Below are 15410 nucleotides of genomic sequence, written 5' to 3'. Positions count from 1 at the left end.
CCCAGCTTAGGGGGAAACAGGCGCTTGGTAAGAAAAAGAAAAACCGGCTTGGAAATAATTTCTCGGGCGCGGTGATTGCCTGATTGCACAAACATCGCCTCACCAATTTTCTTCCCAATCCAACAGAGGCAGCGGCATCTGTGGTGGTCAAGGCGTGATTAAGAATGTGTGTTTGGAGCCGAAGGAGGGTGGGGCCGAAGGAGAGGGGAGGAGACACTCCCCGCCCTCCTGGGAGACCAGGGGCGAGAGGCCCGGGAGCGGTCATTTCCCACGACCTTTGCGCGGTGGGACAGCGCGCATCCTCACTGAGGGAGCCCACAGATTTCGTGCGCCCCAAGACCACCGAGAAGCGCAGTTCGTCTCTGCGGGGCAAGAGCCCAGGACCCCGTGTGGAAGACCGACTGTCCCCCGCCACCCAGACGACCCATGCCAGGCCCCTCCCCGGGCCACACAGCTCCTCTCAGGCGCGTCTCCGGGCGCGGATTCTCCCCCTCGGAGGACTCCCGGCCGGGGGCGGTCTCCGGGGCTGGAGCGCGGGGGTCCTGGGAGGCGTCTGTAAGGCTGGGTCCCCGCCCTCCGCGCCCGCCCTCCTCCCTCCTCCCTCCGCCAGGCTCGGGCGGCTGGGCGCGCGGAGCAGGTGCGGGCTCTCGCATGAGGCTGCCGGGGCCGCGGTGGTAGCCGCGCGGGCGCTCGCCCGCCCCTTCTCCGGGCCCCTCTCCGGCTCCGGCGCGCGGGGACATGTCGGTGGTGACAGGCGGCGGCGAGGCGGCCGGCGGGGCCGGCGGCGGCGGGGCGCGCGTCTTCTTCCAGAGCCCCCGCGGTGGCCCCGGGGGCAGCCCGGGATCCAGCCGCGGCTCGGGCTCCTCCAGGGAGGACGCGGCGCCGGTGGCCACGGTGGCCGCCGCCGGCCAGCAGCAGCAGCGACGCCACCAGCAGGGAAAAGTGACAGTGAAATACGACCGCAAGGAGCTTCGGAAGCGGTTGGTGCTGGAGGAATGGATCGTGGAGCAGCTGGGTCAGCTGTACGGCTGCGAGGTACCTAGAAGCTGGCGCGGGCGGGGTTCGGACCTCCTCCGCCCCTCTGTGCCCACCCGGGGACCTTCCGTGGCTCTGGCTCCCGGCTGCGCGCGTCTCCTAGCTCCCGGGGACCGAGCCCCTGGAGCGTGTCGCTGCGCGATCTCTCCCGGGTCCAGCTACTTTGGAGAGCTGCGGGCTCCCTCGATGGCGTGGGAAGAGGGTTGGGTAACCAGCAGCGCGGTGCTTTCCCCCGAGGTCTGGGCTTGTCTGCACAGCCTTAACTACACCCAGTGGGACTCCGAGTGGCTGGCCTTGCCTGCGCCCTAGCCGAGGCTGGGGAAGGAGAGCGCTTAGTGGGTGCCCTTACGAAGACAGTAGCAATTTCTGTGGCAAGGAAGAAGGGGGGGGTCGGCTTGTGATGCTCATGGAGAGAAGACGTTCTGGGGCTCTCAGAGCCCCCCCCCCTTAGCTCCTTAAATTGCACGTCATAACCGTGAGACCAAAGCCCCCTCTTCTTCAGCCACCTTCGACAATTCTCCCCCAAGCTGCTCTGGGGTTTGTTGCAGCTTCTTGACTTCCCAAGCTCTGTTACTCCCGCCTACCGACCACAGTCAGGCACCCAAGGAAAGCCTCCAGGAGTGCCTAGGCAGGTGGCGGCGCAGTGTGCCTCAGATCTGTCTGCTCCAGGCGCCCAAGTTCCGCTCAACAGCACAGGGTTCCCCACAGTTCAGGGTCTGAGGTTACGCACAGGTCTGACACACATCCCTCTGACGTAGGGAGGAAAAATGGCAAAGGCCAAAAGATTTCCCTAGAGTCTTTAGCGGTGGAGTGTTCTGCTTAGGTTAGCAGAGAGGAGTTTGGAACAGTGAAAGCATGGAGGAAATTAATAATTAAGAACGTGGTTTCAAAGTTAAAGCTAGATTGGTGTTCTTGCAAGTGTTAGGCTTTTCGACAAAGAAGACAGCCAGATGAACTTGCTGGCTTTACCATCCCATGTGAGCTATCCTGATTTCACCTATTTTATGGTCTATTTTGAACACATATTTGAACACAGTATTCATATTGCACAAGGCAATAGCATTCTCCATGCCTACTACCGATGAATGATTGCTGTATAATGAAGGTAACTGTATAAGCAATAAGCTTGTAAAAAGATTGCTTTTCTAGTCTAGCTCTCGTAAAAGCCCATCCAGTTGCATAAGTAAAAACTGGCAAAATTGAACATGATCATGGGCTTTTATTAATAGGAAGATGGTGAAACTCTTTAAAGAAACTATGTATTTGATTTAGATTGACTTTTTGTTGGGTGGATGGGTGTGTTCAGTCGTGCCTTTTAGACTACAATTCATTTTCTTTTATTTCCTCTTGGCTTTTCTACTCCATTTTGGGTTTGGAGAAGGTTTGAGAAACTATTGTTAAAATTAGCAATGTTTCGTTAGAGGTACCTTGGACAACCATAAAGAGTTCTACCTGCTTAGCCAGACAAAATTATGTATTTTACATTTGGTAATTACTTTAGCACAATTGATGGTAGTGGTGGTGGAACTTTAAATGTTCATGGCATTGAGCATGTAGTTTAGACTCACATTTCAAAGAGTAAACACGACTTTGACTCTTTTCCTTGTGCTGTTTTTCCTTGGGCCCCTAGGCCTCCCACCATAACAAACAACCAGAGTTTGGAAGAAGCGTCTGTGGTGAAATTATATAAGATGCTCTACCTGCAGGGCAATGTGTCGTCAGTCAGAGGCGTGTTAGCAATTAGCAGGCGCTGTACCGATTAGGCGGTAACTCTGCTAACTAATAAAGAAACACGCGCAGTGCGAGACAGCCAGGGATGCCCTCTCCCTGCCCTGAAATGGGCTCTATTGTCAGTGGCAGTTTCTCTCTTCTCAGTGCTGTTCCTTCCTCACAATTTCAAGTATGTCAGCCTTCGGCTCATGCATGAGAAGGACCTACTTTGGCTTATAGCTTTGAGCCATATTAATATGAAGGCTTTGAATATTTAAAACTGGAAATCGGTCATACTGTCCAAATGTTTATTAGCACAGCAAGACAACTGGCTGGATGTCAGAGTTCACACCAGCAAAAGGACTGTGTCGTCCGCTGAGCTGGAGTTGTAGAAAACACACATTTAGTTTTAGAAGGACTTGTACCGGCAGTTAGCTGAGTTGTGGTCTTTTGAAGATGAAAGACAATTTTCATTTGCAGTGCGCAAACCTTTAAAGTTAGAAAGGAATGGGGAAGAAGAAACACATAGACCTGGCTGAGACCTGTACATGGAAATTTGCAGGACCCAGTTGATTTTGTTCGGAGAATAATGGGGTGGACACTTGGAGAGCCCTTGTTCTGTCCTAGGTGCTATTTTAGGCACCTGGAGATACCAGTTCATTTCCTATTCACATCACTCCTAAGCTGAAAGCATTCTGGCTGACATTGTTTCACAAATGAGGAAACAGACTCAGAAAGCTGAGAGGCAAGACCAAGCTCCCATAAGTGGGAGGGGCTTGTGGGTGAGAGGCGTGACCTCTAAGACCACCAGGTAACTAACTGCCAGGCACATCTGTAACTCTGCAGAGAGCAAAGGACTCACATAGGTTATGTCTCAGTACTGGCAACTCCGTGTTAAGCCCGTAGCCGTGCGCATGCATGTGCTCTGCCCGTCTAGGCTAACAACTGTGTCCTCAGGATGACTTGCAAAGCTAAGTATGAATTTTGAGTTCTCATCTGCCCCAGAACTCTGAGCTGGAATGAACTTGAGAAAATCTTCTCCACGTCTGGTGTCGTCTCTTTTGGTGGCCTTCCCTGGCATAGTCCTCCCTGGTTGAAGGCATTTGGCCACATGTACCACCCTGCTCTTCTTCCAACACGTAGGCAGTGGGGCTTAGACTTGATGGCAAGTGGCTTTGCCCACCATCTTCTCAACCCATGTCCAGGCTTTGTACACATCCTTTTCCTCCCTACGCCCATGCCTCTGGCCCAGTTAGAAGGAACCTGTCTATGCTTTGGAAGCTTCTGGTCAAGTAAACATAAGATGGAACCAGTTGGAGGTCCATTTGGTTCCAGAAAGGCTCTAGGGAAGTGGCATGGCAAAAGTGGAGCCCAGGGGTATGGCCCCTCTTACTCAATCCAAAAGTCTTTTATGTTCACAGATAAATGTGGCCATTAAATCCTGCAATGATTCGTTATGTGTTTATAGATTTTTTTTTTTTAATCTTGTAGGAAAGCTTGCAGAGTGAAATTTCGAGCTAGGAATTTGATTGTAACAGAACTGTGAGGCTAAATCCGCACCCATATGTAAGGAATTCTGTTTTAAGGCATTTCTGTATCTTCAGAGTGTTTTTAAGAACATTTGAAATCTGGCACACTGTCTACGCCGACAAGTGTTGTAGGATGGTTACTGGGTAAATCATGTCACTTTCTTCCAATCTTGCCCTGCCTCAAAGTAATGTCTGTATTTCCAGTTTTGCAGTTTGGTTTGCTTTGGAAATTAAAACATTCCTAAGCACAAGTCATTGTAATGGCAGGGTACCCTTGCCATGAGCATTCTCCGAGGCTGGCTGTACTTGGCATTTGGAGGTCTGCTTTCTAAAAGTGGTCTTCTGACTTATTGTCCCCTCCATGCTGGTGCTCCTGGCAGCGCAGCCATGCCCAACTTTTTACCTGGATGCGGGGATTTGAAATCAGGCTTTCATGGTTGATGAGCAAGTGGTCTTCTCCAGTAAGCCAACTCCTCAGCCTCCAAGTATTTATTCTTTTGGTTGACTGACTGACCTGTGATTATTAGTATTCTGAGATCATCCTAGTATTTTTACTTAATTTATTGTTACTATTAATGTGTTTACGTGTTTGTGTGTGAGAATGTGTGTGTACATGTTTCACGACACCCTTATGAAGGACAGTGGACAACTTGCAGGAGTCAGTTTTCTCCTTCTGGGAATTGAACTTAGGGAGTCAGGCTTGCACCACAAGCACTTTTACCCAGTAAGCCATCTTGCTGGACCCATCCTTTTATTTTTTAATATTAAAAAAAATTATTATGACCACACAGGCATGTTAATTGCACCAATTAGCAACTTCCGCGGTGACCTTTCCATATTTGTGTAGATCACGTTCTTATGGCCCCATGTGGCCGGCAGAGCACAGCTCTGTTAGTTGATAGGCTCCTATGTCCACATGAGACCTGTCATTTTCAGTGTAAGACCTCACGTTGTGCATACATCTTGCTCACCAATATCAAATTAGCCTGTCTTGCCACATCTTTGGCATCTCAGCTGTGAACACAAAGATTTCTGTTTCCCCTACACTTAGAATAAGTTAAACAGACAACCAAACCAAAACAATAAGCAAACAAAACTCTGTGGATAAAAGAGTTATGAACTGGCAAAGTAAGAAAAGAAAGCCACACTTAGCCTCATGTGATAGTTAATAGTGATTGTCAGTCTGCCAAGATTTATAATTATCCGGGAGACAAACTCATGACAGCATCTGGGAGGGTATTTTTACAGAGATTTAACCGATGGTGGGAAGACTCAGTTGGAACCTGGGCATCTGGGGTCCTGGGCTGAATAAAAAACAGAAAACAAGCAGAATACCAGCATTCATCTTTCTCTAGTCCCTGACTAGAGAAGCAGGGAGACCAGATCACATTCCTTCCTCTGTTCCCTTCTTGCCATAATGCACTGTCCCTCCTCAAACTGTGAGCCACAATAAGGCCTTCCTTTTTTAAAGTTGCTTTTAGTCAAGTATTTTGTTGCACTTATGGGAAAAGTAAGTATCACACCTCCCTTTGGAGAGTGAGAAATGGGTGAAATTTGTGCTCTGTCGCTGGACTAACTTGTCTTTATTCTGTAATCCCTCATTTAGCAAGTACTTGAGCGTAGACAGTCCTTGTGATCTCTTTAGCTTCCTTTTTCCCCTCTCTGTGTTGTAGGGCTCATCCTTGTGGGAGGTCTGGCCGGCAAACACCAGGTGTGGTATGTGGAATATGGCTGGCATGTGGTTGCTGTTTCCCTTGACTTTATAAGTGGCCACCAGCTGTGGATGACCCTCTGTGATGTGGAGAAAGAGGAGAGGGAGACAAAAACAAGGTGTTGACGTACATTAAGCGCTAAGCTTTGGGGATGCATGTTGGGTGCACTGTAGATAAAAGGGTTGTGTGTGTTTGAACTTGAACATAAGCAGATATGTTCCAGGGCCTCCCTGACCATGTTTTGGTGTATTTAACTATTTGAAGACAAAAAACAAACAAACAAACAAACAAAAAAACAAACCAAAACAAAACAAAAAGCAGGTCAATTTTCATTGTTTGTCCCTAGTTTCTGTTCTTTTCTTTTAAAATTTCAGGTTATTTACTTTACATCCCAAGGGTGCCCCTCCCTTCTTTTCTCTCAGTCCCCTCCCCTCCTTCCCTCTTCCCCTTTCCACTTCTCCCTCAGAAAAGGGAAGACACCTTACCCCTATAAATCCCCCACCCCCCTGGCACACCAAATCACACCAGGATCCTCATCCCACAAGGCCAGGCCAGGCAGCCCCACCAGGTAAGGCAGCCCTGCAGGCAACAGACTCCATGTTAGAAACAGGACCGCCTCTCACCAGGAGACCCACATGAAGACCAGGCTGCCCATGGGCCACGTGTGTAAGGGGCCCAGGTCCAGACCGTGCATGCTCCTTAGCTGATGTCTCAGTCTCTGTAAGGCCCCATGAGTCTGGGTTAGTTGTCTCTGCTGGTCTTCTTGCGAGGTTCTTGACCGCTCTAGGTCCTTCTATCTTTCCCCACAACATTTGCACAGGACCCCAGGAGCTCTGCTCCTTGCTTGGCTGCAAATCCCAGCATTTGTCTGAATCCACTGCTGGCTGGAGCTTCCCAGAGGACAGTCAGGTTAGGCTCCTGTCTGCAAGCATAACAGAGCATCGTTAACAGTGTCAGGGGCTGGCTCTCTACCGTGGGGTGGGTCTCAGGTTGGGCCAATTATTGATTGGACATTCCCTCAGTCTTTGTTCCCTCTTTATCCCTGCCCTTCTTGTAGGCAGGGTAATGTTTGGATCAAAGGCTTTGTCCCTGGGTTTGTTGTTCCCCTCCCTCCACTATTCCTACCTGGCTAGGAGGTGGTCACCTCAGTCTTCATGCCTCCCCCCATTAGGGGTCTCAGCTAGAGTCACACCTGTATCCTCCCAGCCAGGGGAGGAGGAGATAGAGAGAGAAAGGGTAGATTTAGACCTGGGCAGAGGTCCAGGAGTCATCATGAGAAAGAACAGCTGGAGCAGAGAAAGCCATAAAATGCAAGTATCTCAGGGATTTTAGCTGAGAGGGAGCAAGGTTTGCTTCGAGGGTTAATATAGACTTATGTTGCTTATTAAACAAATATAATAGTGCAGTCTCAATCATTAGGGTGCTAGCTGAGTTAAGAGAGAAACTGCAACACACAATTTTAAAACTAGCACTAACTAACAGTAGTTACCACCATTCTCTACCAAACAAATGCTTCTTTTCTGCCTTGTACCCATGGTACCATGCTATCTTTCCATTTCCCTTTCTATTTTTTCCCCAGGTCTTTCTCCACCCATGATACACACCTCTTTCGGCTATGGGAGTCTGATGTCAGCTCCCAGCTCAGCTGGCCTAGGGACCATCTTGTGTCTCCGTCTGGTGGCTTTGCCTAGGCCTGACTTTGATTTGACCTTTGACTGTATAGGCAGCTCTTCAGTTCCTTCTGTAGTTTTCTCTTGTCCCTGAGCATCTTAAGCCAGCACTGTCACTAGTTTCATCCTTCCGCTCGCATTGGTTCCCTTCCCAGGTCCTGTGTGCCTCTGCAATGGTATCTGCTGTGGCCTATCACGTCTTTCCCTGTGTCTTCTGTTTGTACAGCCTTGCTGAGGGATGTGACTCTCCCTGCCAGCGCCTTTGGTCCCTGTCCAACCGTTGACCACTTCTAAATCTGTCTTTTTAGCCTGAATTCCAGCCATCGGCAAGGCACTTCAAGATGGACATCTTCCCCCTTGCCTCAAGGGAGGCTCATGACCAGCTGTGCAAGAGAGCGGCTTATTTTCCTCTCCAAGTTTTCTCACCCTCCTCAGTTCCCTTCGTGTTCATAGCTGTTACAGGAAAATATCATGTGAGATCCTTATCTTCTGCCCCTCCCTCCCTTGGGCACACCCAGTAGTCCCAGTCTTGTTGGTACTTGCTCCTTACATTGTTGGTGTCTGGTTTCTTTCTCCCAGCTGCTACTGCAGTCCAGCACTTTCTCACTTGTCACTTGCTTCACAGCAAGGGCCACCCATTCCCTTTAGGTTAGCAGCACCATAGCACCCATCAGCTCCCTCACCGCGCTGCTTCTGGACTCAGTTGGCCCATATACTCCAGTCCTCCATTCTCCCAATACTTCTGTGAAGTGTGTGTGTGTGTGTGTGTGTGTGTGTGTGTGTGTGTGTTGGGAGGGGTGCTGTCTTCATTCTTTATTTTATAGGGAAGAAATTGACATCAGAGATGTCATTTGTCTTTGTTCAAGGCTACACTAATTCCCAAGTCACTTAGGTAGGATGCTGCCATTGGTCCTGAAATCTGCATGTAGGAAGTTCTTACTATATTCCCATCCCCAAAGAGGCAGTGGAAATGTCAGGGTTCAGAATGCTTGAGCTACAGGCCCTGGTCAGGGGCCACATGCCATGGTCCTTGGGATGTGGTTTCCTTTGTCTTTATCTCTAGCCTTCCTCATCCATGCTATGGTGCTTCAGGAAAGTCATCTTCAGAAGCTTGATTGTTTTCTAGAATCTAAATTGAATCTTTGTTTCCCTCTCTCCTCTGGCCCCTTTGGATAGAACATTTACTCCTTGCCAGGTGACCCAGGCTCCAGGTCTGCCCTGTTCATTCCTCTGCAGTTGTCCACCTCCTACTCCACCCATGACCTCCCTTTTCAGGTTCTCTATACGGGTCAGCCGGGGTTCCCTTGGCCAGAATCACATGTCCCCACTTTCTTCATGTTACATGTTACTTTCACCTTGCTTCGAGTTAACATGGGAGGTCTCTTCAAGAAGATGTACAGCATCTTCCCAGCAGGCTGCCTCATCCGCCTTTCACGGCATCCTATCGCCTGTTCTTGCGATACCCTTGTGAAGGTGAACTCTCCAGTCACTCATTCTCCTGGCTGCCCTGGGTGTCTCTGCTATGGACTGACTGTGTTTTCCTGCCACTAACTCCTCAGGTAAAATTTTTACTTCTAAAATGATGGCATGTGGACATGGAGCTTTAGGGACATGACCATGTTACAGAAGGTCATGAGAGGACAGCCTGTTTGATGGTCTTAGTGCTCCTGTAGGGGGATGAAGAGATCAGCGCTCTCTCTTCTTGTCTTCTGGTTTGCCGATGCCTCCTTGCTATGTCTCAGCAAGGTTCTCAGCAAGAAGCTGACATGCTGACATCTTGATCTTGGTCTTCTAGCTTCCAACTGTGAGAGATGAGTGGCTGCTGTTTCATCCTAGTCTGTGGTACTTTGTTGTGGTAGTCAGAACAGGTCCCAAAGTGGAGGGTGAAAGGTGGAGACTGGCACTTTCAGAGCAGCGGTGGCATTTCTGGGCCTAGTGACACACACACCCTAAATCCACTCCGTTGATACCACATTGCTGTGCTGGCTTTGAAACCTGCTCTTTCGTTGTTGACTTGAAGTCATGGTTCCTTTTCATGGCTGTAAATTATAACTGTGTGTTCCTTTGAACCTGGGAGCTGAAGGAAGTTTCTGTGAATAAAGCAGAGATGCATGGGGGATGAAAGTCTTCAGAGGAGGCAATCACAGGTTGCCACACTCTCCTTTGTCATTGAAGCTCTTGTCATTGAAGCTCTTGGCATGCACAGGACTTGGTCCTGCTACACTGGAATACTAATGCTGGCTTGTGCTCTGACGGGGCACCCATCTGTGCATGAGATTTGGAGCAATGGGTTCACTCGGGTCTCCATAGAGCGAGAAATGAAAGCGCAGGTTTCTGTCTCTGCTGAAAAGTTCAGGATAATAAATTCTTGCCATATTTTTTCTTACTCAGCATTGATTTTGTTTTGCTTTGGAAACTTGTAGTGAGAGGAAAGTGTATACTAGTCTCTAAAGCACTGTCTTATGATGGAAGGAGAAATGGTAAAAATGGGGTTTTCCTTTCTGAGAGACTCCCTGTGGAGGGCAGGCATATTCCCTCCCGTCTTTCTTCCTTCCTTCATTTCCCTATTTGTTCTTTGAGCAGCTATCTTCAAAGGACAAAGGGGAGAGGTAGGTTCACTGCTTTTTAAAAATTTTATTCTTGTGATCAAATAGCTGAAGAAGCAACATAAGGAAGGGAGGCTTATGGTTTAGGGGACACAGGCCTTCATGGAGGAAAAGGGATGGCGGCATGTGGCTTTGTGGTAGCAGGAGAATGCAGCTAGAAAACCCGGCATCTTAGAACAGAAAGCAGAGCAGACAGGAAGTGGATGCAGGCCATACAACTTCAAGACCCGCTCTTCAGTAACCAACTTTCTCCAGTGAGGCTCCTCCTCCTAAGACCTTCTGAGACAGAACCAGCAACCCGAGACCAAGTGTTCAAACACAGGACCTCAGAGAGACATTTCACATTCAAACCACAAGGGAAATGAGAAGACCTCATCCTTTTCAAACATGCAAGGGGAAAGGTAAAGTTGTCAAGAAACCATTACAGGAGGACAGAAATCCATACAGTTGAAAGCAAATGACAGCAGGACCTGTCTTGTTCCCCGTGTGTCAATAAATTTATTAATACATTTACTTAGAGCATTGCATCTGCTAGTAACTTTTTTTATTACTGCAAGCCAGTTTTCAAGGGAGGATATGACAAACTCATTTAAGTTATAATGCAGATAACCTGAACTGATTTAATTACCTTTCATTTTAGTGGGTAATGTCAGGTCTCAGGAAGGTGAGCTGTCAGCAGGTGAATTTTGGGGATGAGTGCACCAGGGCAGGATGTGTTACCCACGGGATGTGGAAATATCCTGGTATCTCTGACACCAACTCACACTTGCTCATTTTCCCATGATGCAGTAGCAAGGACCCTGAACTCCAAACTCTCTTCTAGCAAGATTATTGTTTATCAGCTTACACCCTTGGGAAATCATGTTTGCTACTGGGCTTATTTTTAGGTTTTTTTCTTCAAGTGGAAAAAAAAATGAGGAAAGCCTGTGTCTTTGCAGCTCTGACCTTTAAAGATGTTAGAGATGGTACCAGAGAGCTGGCTGCGCATTGGAGAAAATGAAATCTTTTGAAGGAATGGTGACTCCAAGAGCTTAAGAATGAGAACCTGAGGCTCTTGGCAAACTAGTTCACCAAATGGCCAGTCAACTGATGCACTCTCTGGTTACGGAGGGACTGAAGCAAAGGAGTCCTGCCCTGGGCAAGATCTCTTAAGATGGGAATGTAAGGATGAAATTGTGTGTGTGTGAGAGAGACAGAGACAGAGACAGAGACAGAGAGACACACAGAAACACAGAAGGAGTATAAGAGCACCGCGGGCACACTGAAAGGTCAGCTTCATGGGCAGTGTCTCAGGAGCCACCCAGTTCTCTTTTTGAGGTAGGGTCTCTCAGTGGCCTGGAACTCACCTGCTGGGCCCCAGGGGTGGCATTGTTTCCGCCTCCCCCGTGCTGGGGTTACAAACATGCCCCACATGTAACATTTTACAGGGGTTCTGGGGCCTCATTTTCAGGCCTTGATGCTTGCATGTCAAACATTTCACCTAGTGAGTTATCTCCCTTGGCTCATCGAAAACCGTTTGAAAATGATTTTCTTTCTCCAAAAACATCCCTCAATTATCAGCTTTTGAGTTAATTTGAAATATGCCAGCAAAGATACTTAGCATCAATTTTGCTGCTTTTTTTAATTTTTTTTGCATTTAATTGGGTTAACCTTTAAGAAGAACGGCCATATTTGACTTACATGTTTTAGGCATATAACTTATAATACTGGCTGTCAGCGGTGGCCTTCTCTGAATTATTTGTCTCTTACCTTGTCAGCTCATAATAAAGTAATGGTGATATTTGTTTTAACTTGATGGAAGTTTGAGTTAAGATATAAAGTGAGCATCAGAGAAAGAAAATCACAAAAAGCTTAAGAAATAAAAATTCAAAGGGTAAAATGTACAAATTGGTTTGAATAACATTATGAACAAATTCAGATTAAGCAAATCAATTTATGCTGGAGAATTTTGTGGTTAGTCTTGGAAGAACTAATATGACAAGACAGTATGAAGAAATTAAGGCTTTGTTGTGGGTAGTTATGGTGCTGGTTTGAAAAAGAATGACCCCCCATAGGCTCACTGGTTTGAATGCTTGGTCACCAAGCAGAGGCACCACTGGGAGGTGTGGCCTTTTTGGAGGAGGGAGTCTGTCTCTGGGCGTGGGCTTTGGGTTTCCCATGCTCAAGCCAGGCCCTGTGTCCCTGCTGCCAATGTGGAAATCTCCTGCCGGCCCACCGCCATGCTTCCTGCCATGATGATCATGGACTAAACCCCTGAAACAGTGAGCCAGCCCCAATGAAATATTTTACTTCATAAGAGTTGCCTTGGTCATGCTGTCTCTTCACAGCAATGAAACCCTAACTAAGACGGTTATGGTAGGATGTGGGGAGCGATGGGATCCTAAAGTTCCATCAGATGGTATCATTTAACCCCCACAAAAAACTTTGGAATACAACCAGTTACCCCATTTTTAAGGTGAGAAAACAAATCTCAGAGAGACTTCATGGCATGGGCAGGCTTCATGGCCCCGAGGGAAGTGGGAGAAGATGGAAGGCCTGGCCCCTGGGAACTGTGGACCTGTTCTTACTCTAAGGCTCCTGGTACAGCCGTGAATTCCAGCAATTTGACTCCTCCACCAGGCACGTTTTCCTGTTATATGTCTGATACATTTTCCAAAGAACTTTATCTTGGTTGAACTATTGATGGGATTCTGTTTTTTTCTTAGATGAAACATTTCAGCAGTTTCTTTAGGAAAAAAACATTCAAATCCATTTGCTTCTAAATATAAACTTCAGTGAGAAAACAGCTTATTTCTTTGATGTCCAGGTTTGCATGAGTAGTTAGCACTAGGTCCTATGCTTTCCCTCTACCCATTTGGATGGAATTGGCTCCAGTCTTGCTGTGGTTAAAAGCTCGATGTTCACTTTAGTTATTATTACTGCTATTGTTGAGATTGCAGTGCTGGTGACCAAATCGAGGCCGTTCACATGCTACTCATGCACTTTGCCTCCAAACTACAGCCGCAGCTGCCTGGAAACTCACTAGGAGGAAGCCGTATGGTATAGTTGCATCATTCCTGCTTATATTAATGGAATATAATCTGTTTAAAGCGAGGCAGTAAAGTGCAGAGCTTCAGACTGGTAAAAAGAAGAAAAGAAGACTCTTTTGCCAAGTTCTCATGAGCAAATACTCTACAATTCTAATTAGTAGGCTGAATTTTCTCGTGTTTGCATTGGGTGCGGCAATTCTCTGACAAGTGAATCATTGATTTGGTGCTAGAACACGACCGTAATGCAAACACCCTACAGACTCCCGGAACAGCGTGGGGCGCCTCTCAAAGACAACCGCCTTTTGTTCAGCTGAAATATTCCATCTCTTCCTCAGACTCCAGGAGGCTTAAAATTTAGTAAGCTCATTCCAGGAGCAGTTTACCAGGCAGATGCTTAGCAAATGAAAACCTGTCTGTCTTTGGATAAACAAGCTATCACCTAATCTAGCCTGAGACTGAAAGCAGTGCCTGCTCATACATCAATGAAGGAATGAAGAGAGGCAGAGAGAGAGAGAGAGAGAGAGAGAGAGAGAGAGAGCACGTAAGGTCCCTGAATGGTGAGCCCCAAATTTTCGTTTAGTCATTGGACAATGGCATTGCCTCATGTCCCGTAGCATAACGGGGGCACGGCTTAGGGCCTGGGCCACGTGTGTCCATCAGTCTTCCTCCCCAGGAATCTAGGTCATATCTACCTTCCTCTGGCTCAATTTCAGAACATCTAGAAGCAAAAGTTCGTCAGTATATGGGACAAAGTTTGTACTTTAAAGACCCCTGATAGTCTCCACTAAAGGCCCATGAGGGATCTTTGCCCTCTAAGATAGACCAGCCCACCCTACTCTCATCACCTTCATTTCTTGAGGGTCTATAAATCCCTCTCCTTGACTTTTCCCTTTAAATTCGCTAGTCTTTCCAGAGATTACCTTAAAAATAAATGTTCAAAATCTTCCCAAGAAAAGCCCATGGCATGTAGGAAATCATCATTAACAGCATATACTGCTCAATACCACAACTAATTCTTATTTTAATTTAGAAATATGTAAAACATGTATTTAAATTAAAGTTGTATTGACCCATGAGAGGGCAGGAGTTTATTTTATGTTGTTTTGTTTTGAAATTTTGGGACCATCCACTGGCTAATTTAGGAATGTAGAATAATTATTGGTATGTCAAAATAGAAGATCTTTATTGGTTCCCTTCAAGGAATTACCTTCTCAAAACAACTACATATGTGATTCATAAATGGCTTGAGTATATTATATGTTCAACATATAAAAACATTAATAATGCTTTTTGAGCAACCTTAAGGGTAATTTTAATTTTGTTAATGTTTTGTGTGATGAATATTTATCTCATTTTCAAGGGAAGAACCTGGAGACTATTTTGAAAACGGGGATGCCCTGTGTATCCAGCTTTTTTCTGTGGTCATGGGGAAGAAAGGAGCATGCTTTGGGCCTGTTCTCGCAGACTGCAGCAGAATATCCTCGAACCTTAAGTAGGCAATAAATGTCAGCTGGGTGAGAAATGAGTCTGAAGTTGCTGCTAACATACAAGTCGTTTTCCAGAGGTATTCGGCTCAAAGAAAAGATACCAAATTTTGTTTTAGAGGAGAATTAATCAGAGCAGTTATATTTTTTTTCGAGAGGCCCAACTGTGGCTTTTGACCAGCCCTGCTGGCCAGGTTCCCTGGGAAAGCCAGGGCACCTTCCTATCATCCTACTCAGGGCCAGGCAGAGAGTGGAACTGAAGAATGGAACGCTCTCCAGGTTTTCTATTTTTATTCACAGAACATTTGTTGATTCTTTCTTTACAAGCTAAATGCTCCGAACAGGGAAGGTAATTTTGGATATTTTATTTTTGTGATAGCTTTGTTTATCTTAGTTATTTAAATTTTTTCTACGTGTGATAGTCTGGGCAAACATGCCGTTAGCCTAGGAATTAGAGCTTTTATGTTTTTATCAGAGCATTCTAAAACAAACAAATTCCATGGGATTAAAGGTTGCTTTTATTTTTTTTCTTAATGCACAGTATTTCACACAGTGAATTCAGTAAAGTATTCTTGTTAAAATTTTGTGTTGTGACCAATGCACCAGTTCAGAGTAGCCGAGAAAGGTGTTTTCAG

General features: G+C 46.8%; 1 protein-coding gene across 1 annotated transcript in view; it reads left to right on the top strand.

Moving 5' to 3' along the window:
* Nucleotides 1-219: 219 nt before the first annotated feature.
* Ppp1r14c (protein phosphatase 1 regulatory inhibitor subunit 14C) overlaps nucleotides 220-15410 on the top strand; it is an 81348-nt gene continuing 66157 nt past the window's right edge. The window contains exon 1 of the mRNA XM_021659965.2: nucleotides 220-1035. Coding sequence (XP_021515640.1) covers nucleotides 739-1035 — 297 coding nt within the window. The 5' untranslated portion in view covers nucleotides 220-738. The remainder of the gene's footprint in view (nucleotides 1036-15410) is intronic.

This window comes from Meriones unguiculatus, chromosome 20 (assembly GCF_030254825.1).
Source record: "Meriones unguiculatus strain TT.TT164.6M chromosome 20, Bangor_MerUng_6.1, whole genome shotgun sequence".
Lineage (NCBI taxonomy): Eukaryota > Metazoa > Chordata > Mammalia > Rodentia > Muridae > Meriones > Meriones unguiculatus.
The sequence above is the reverse complement of the archived record's forward strand: the minus strand, read 5'-3'. Positions and strand labels throughout refer to the sequence as shown.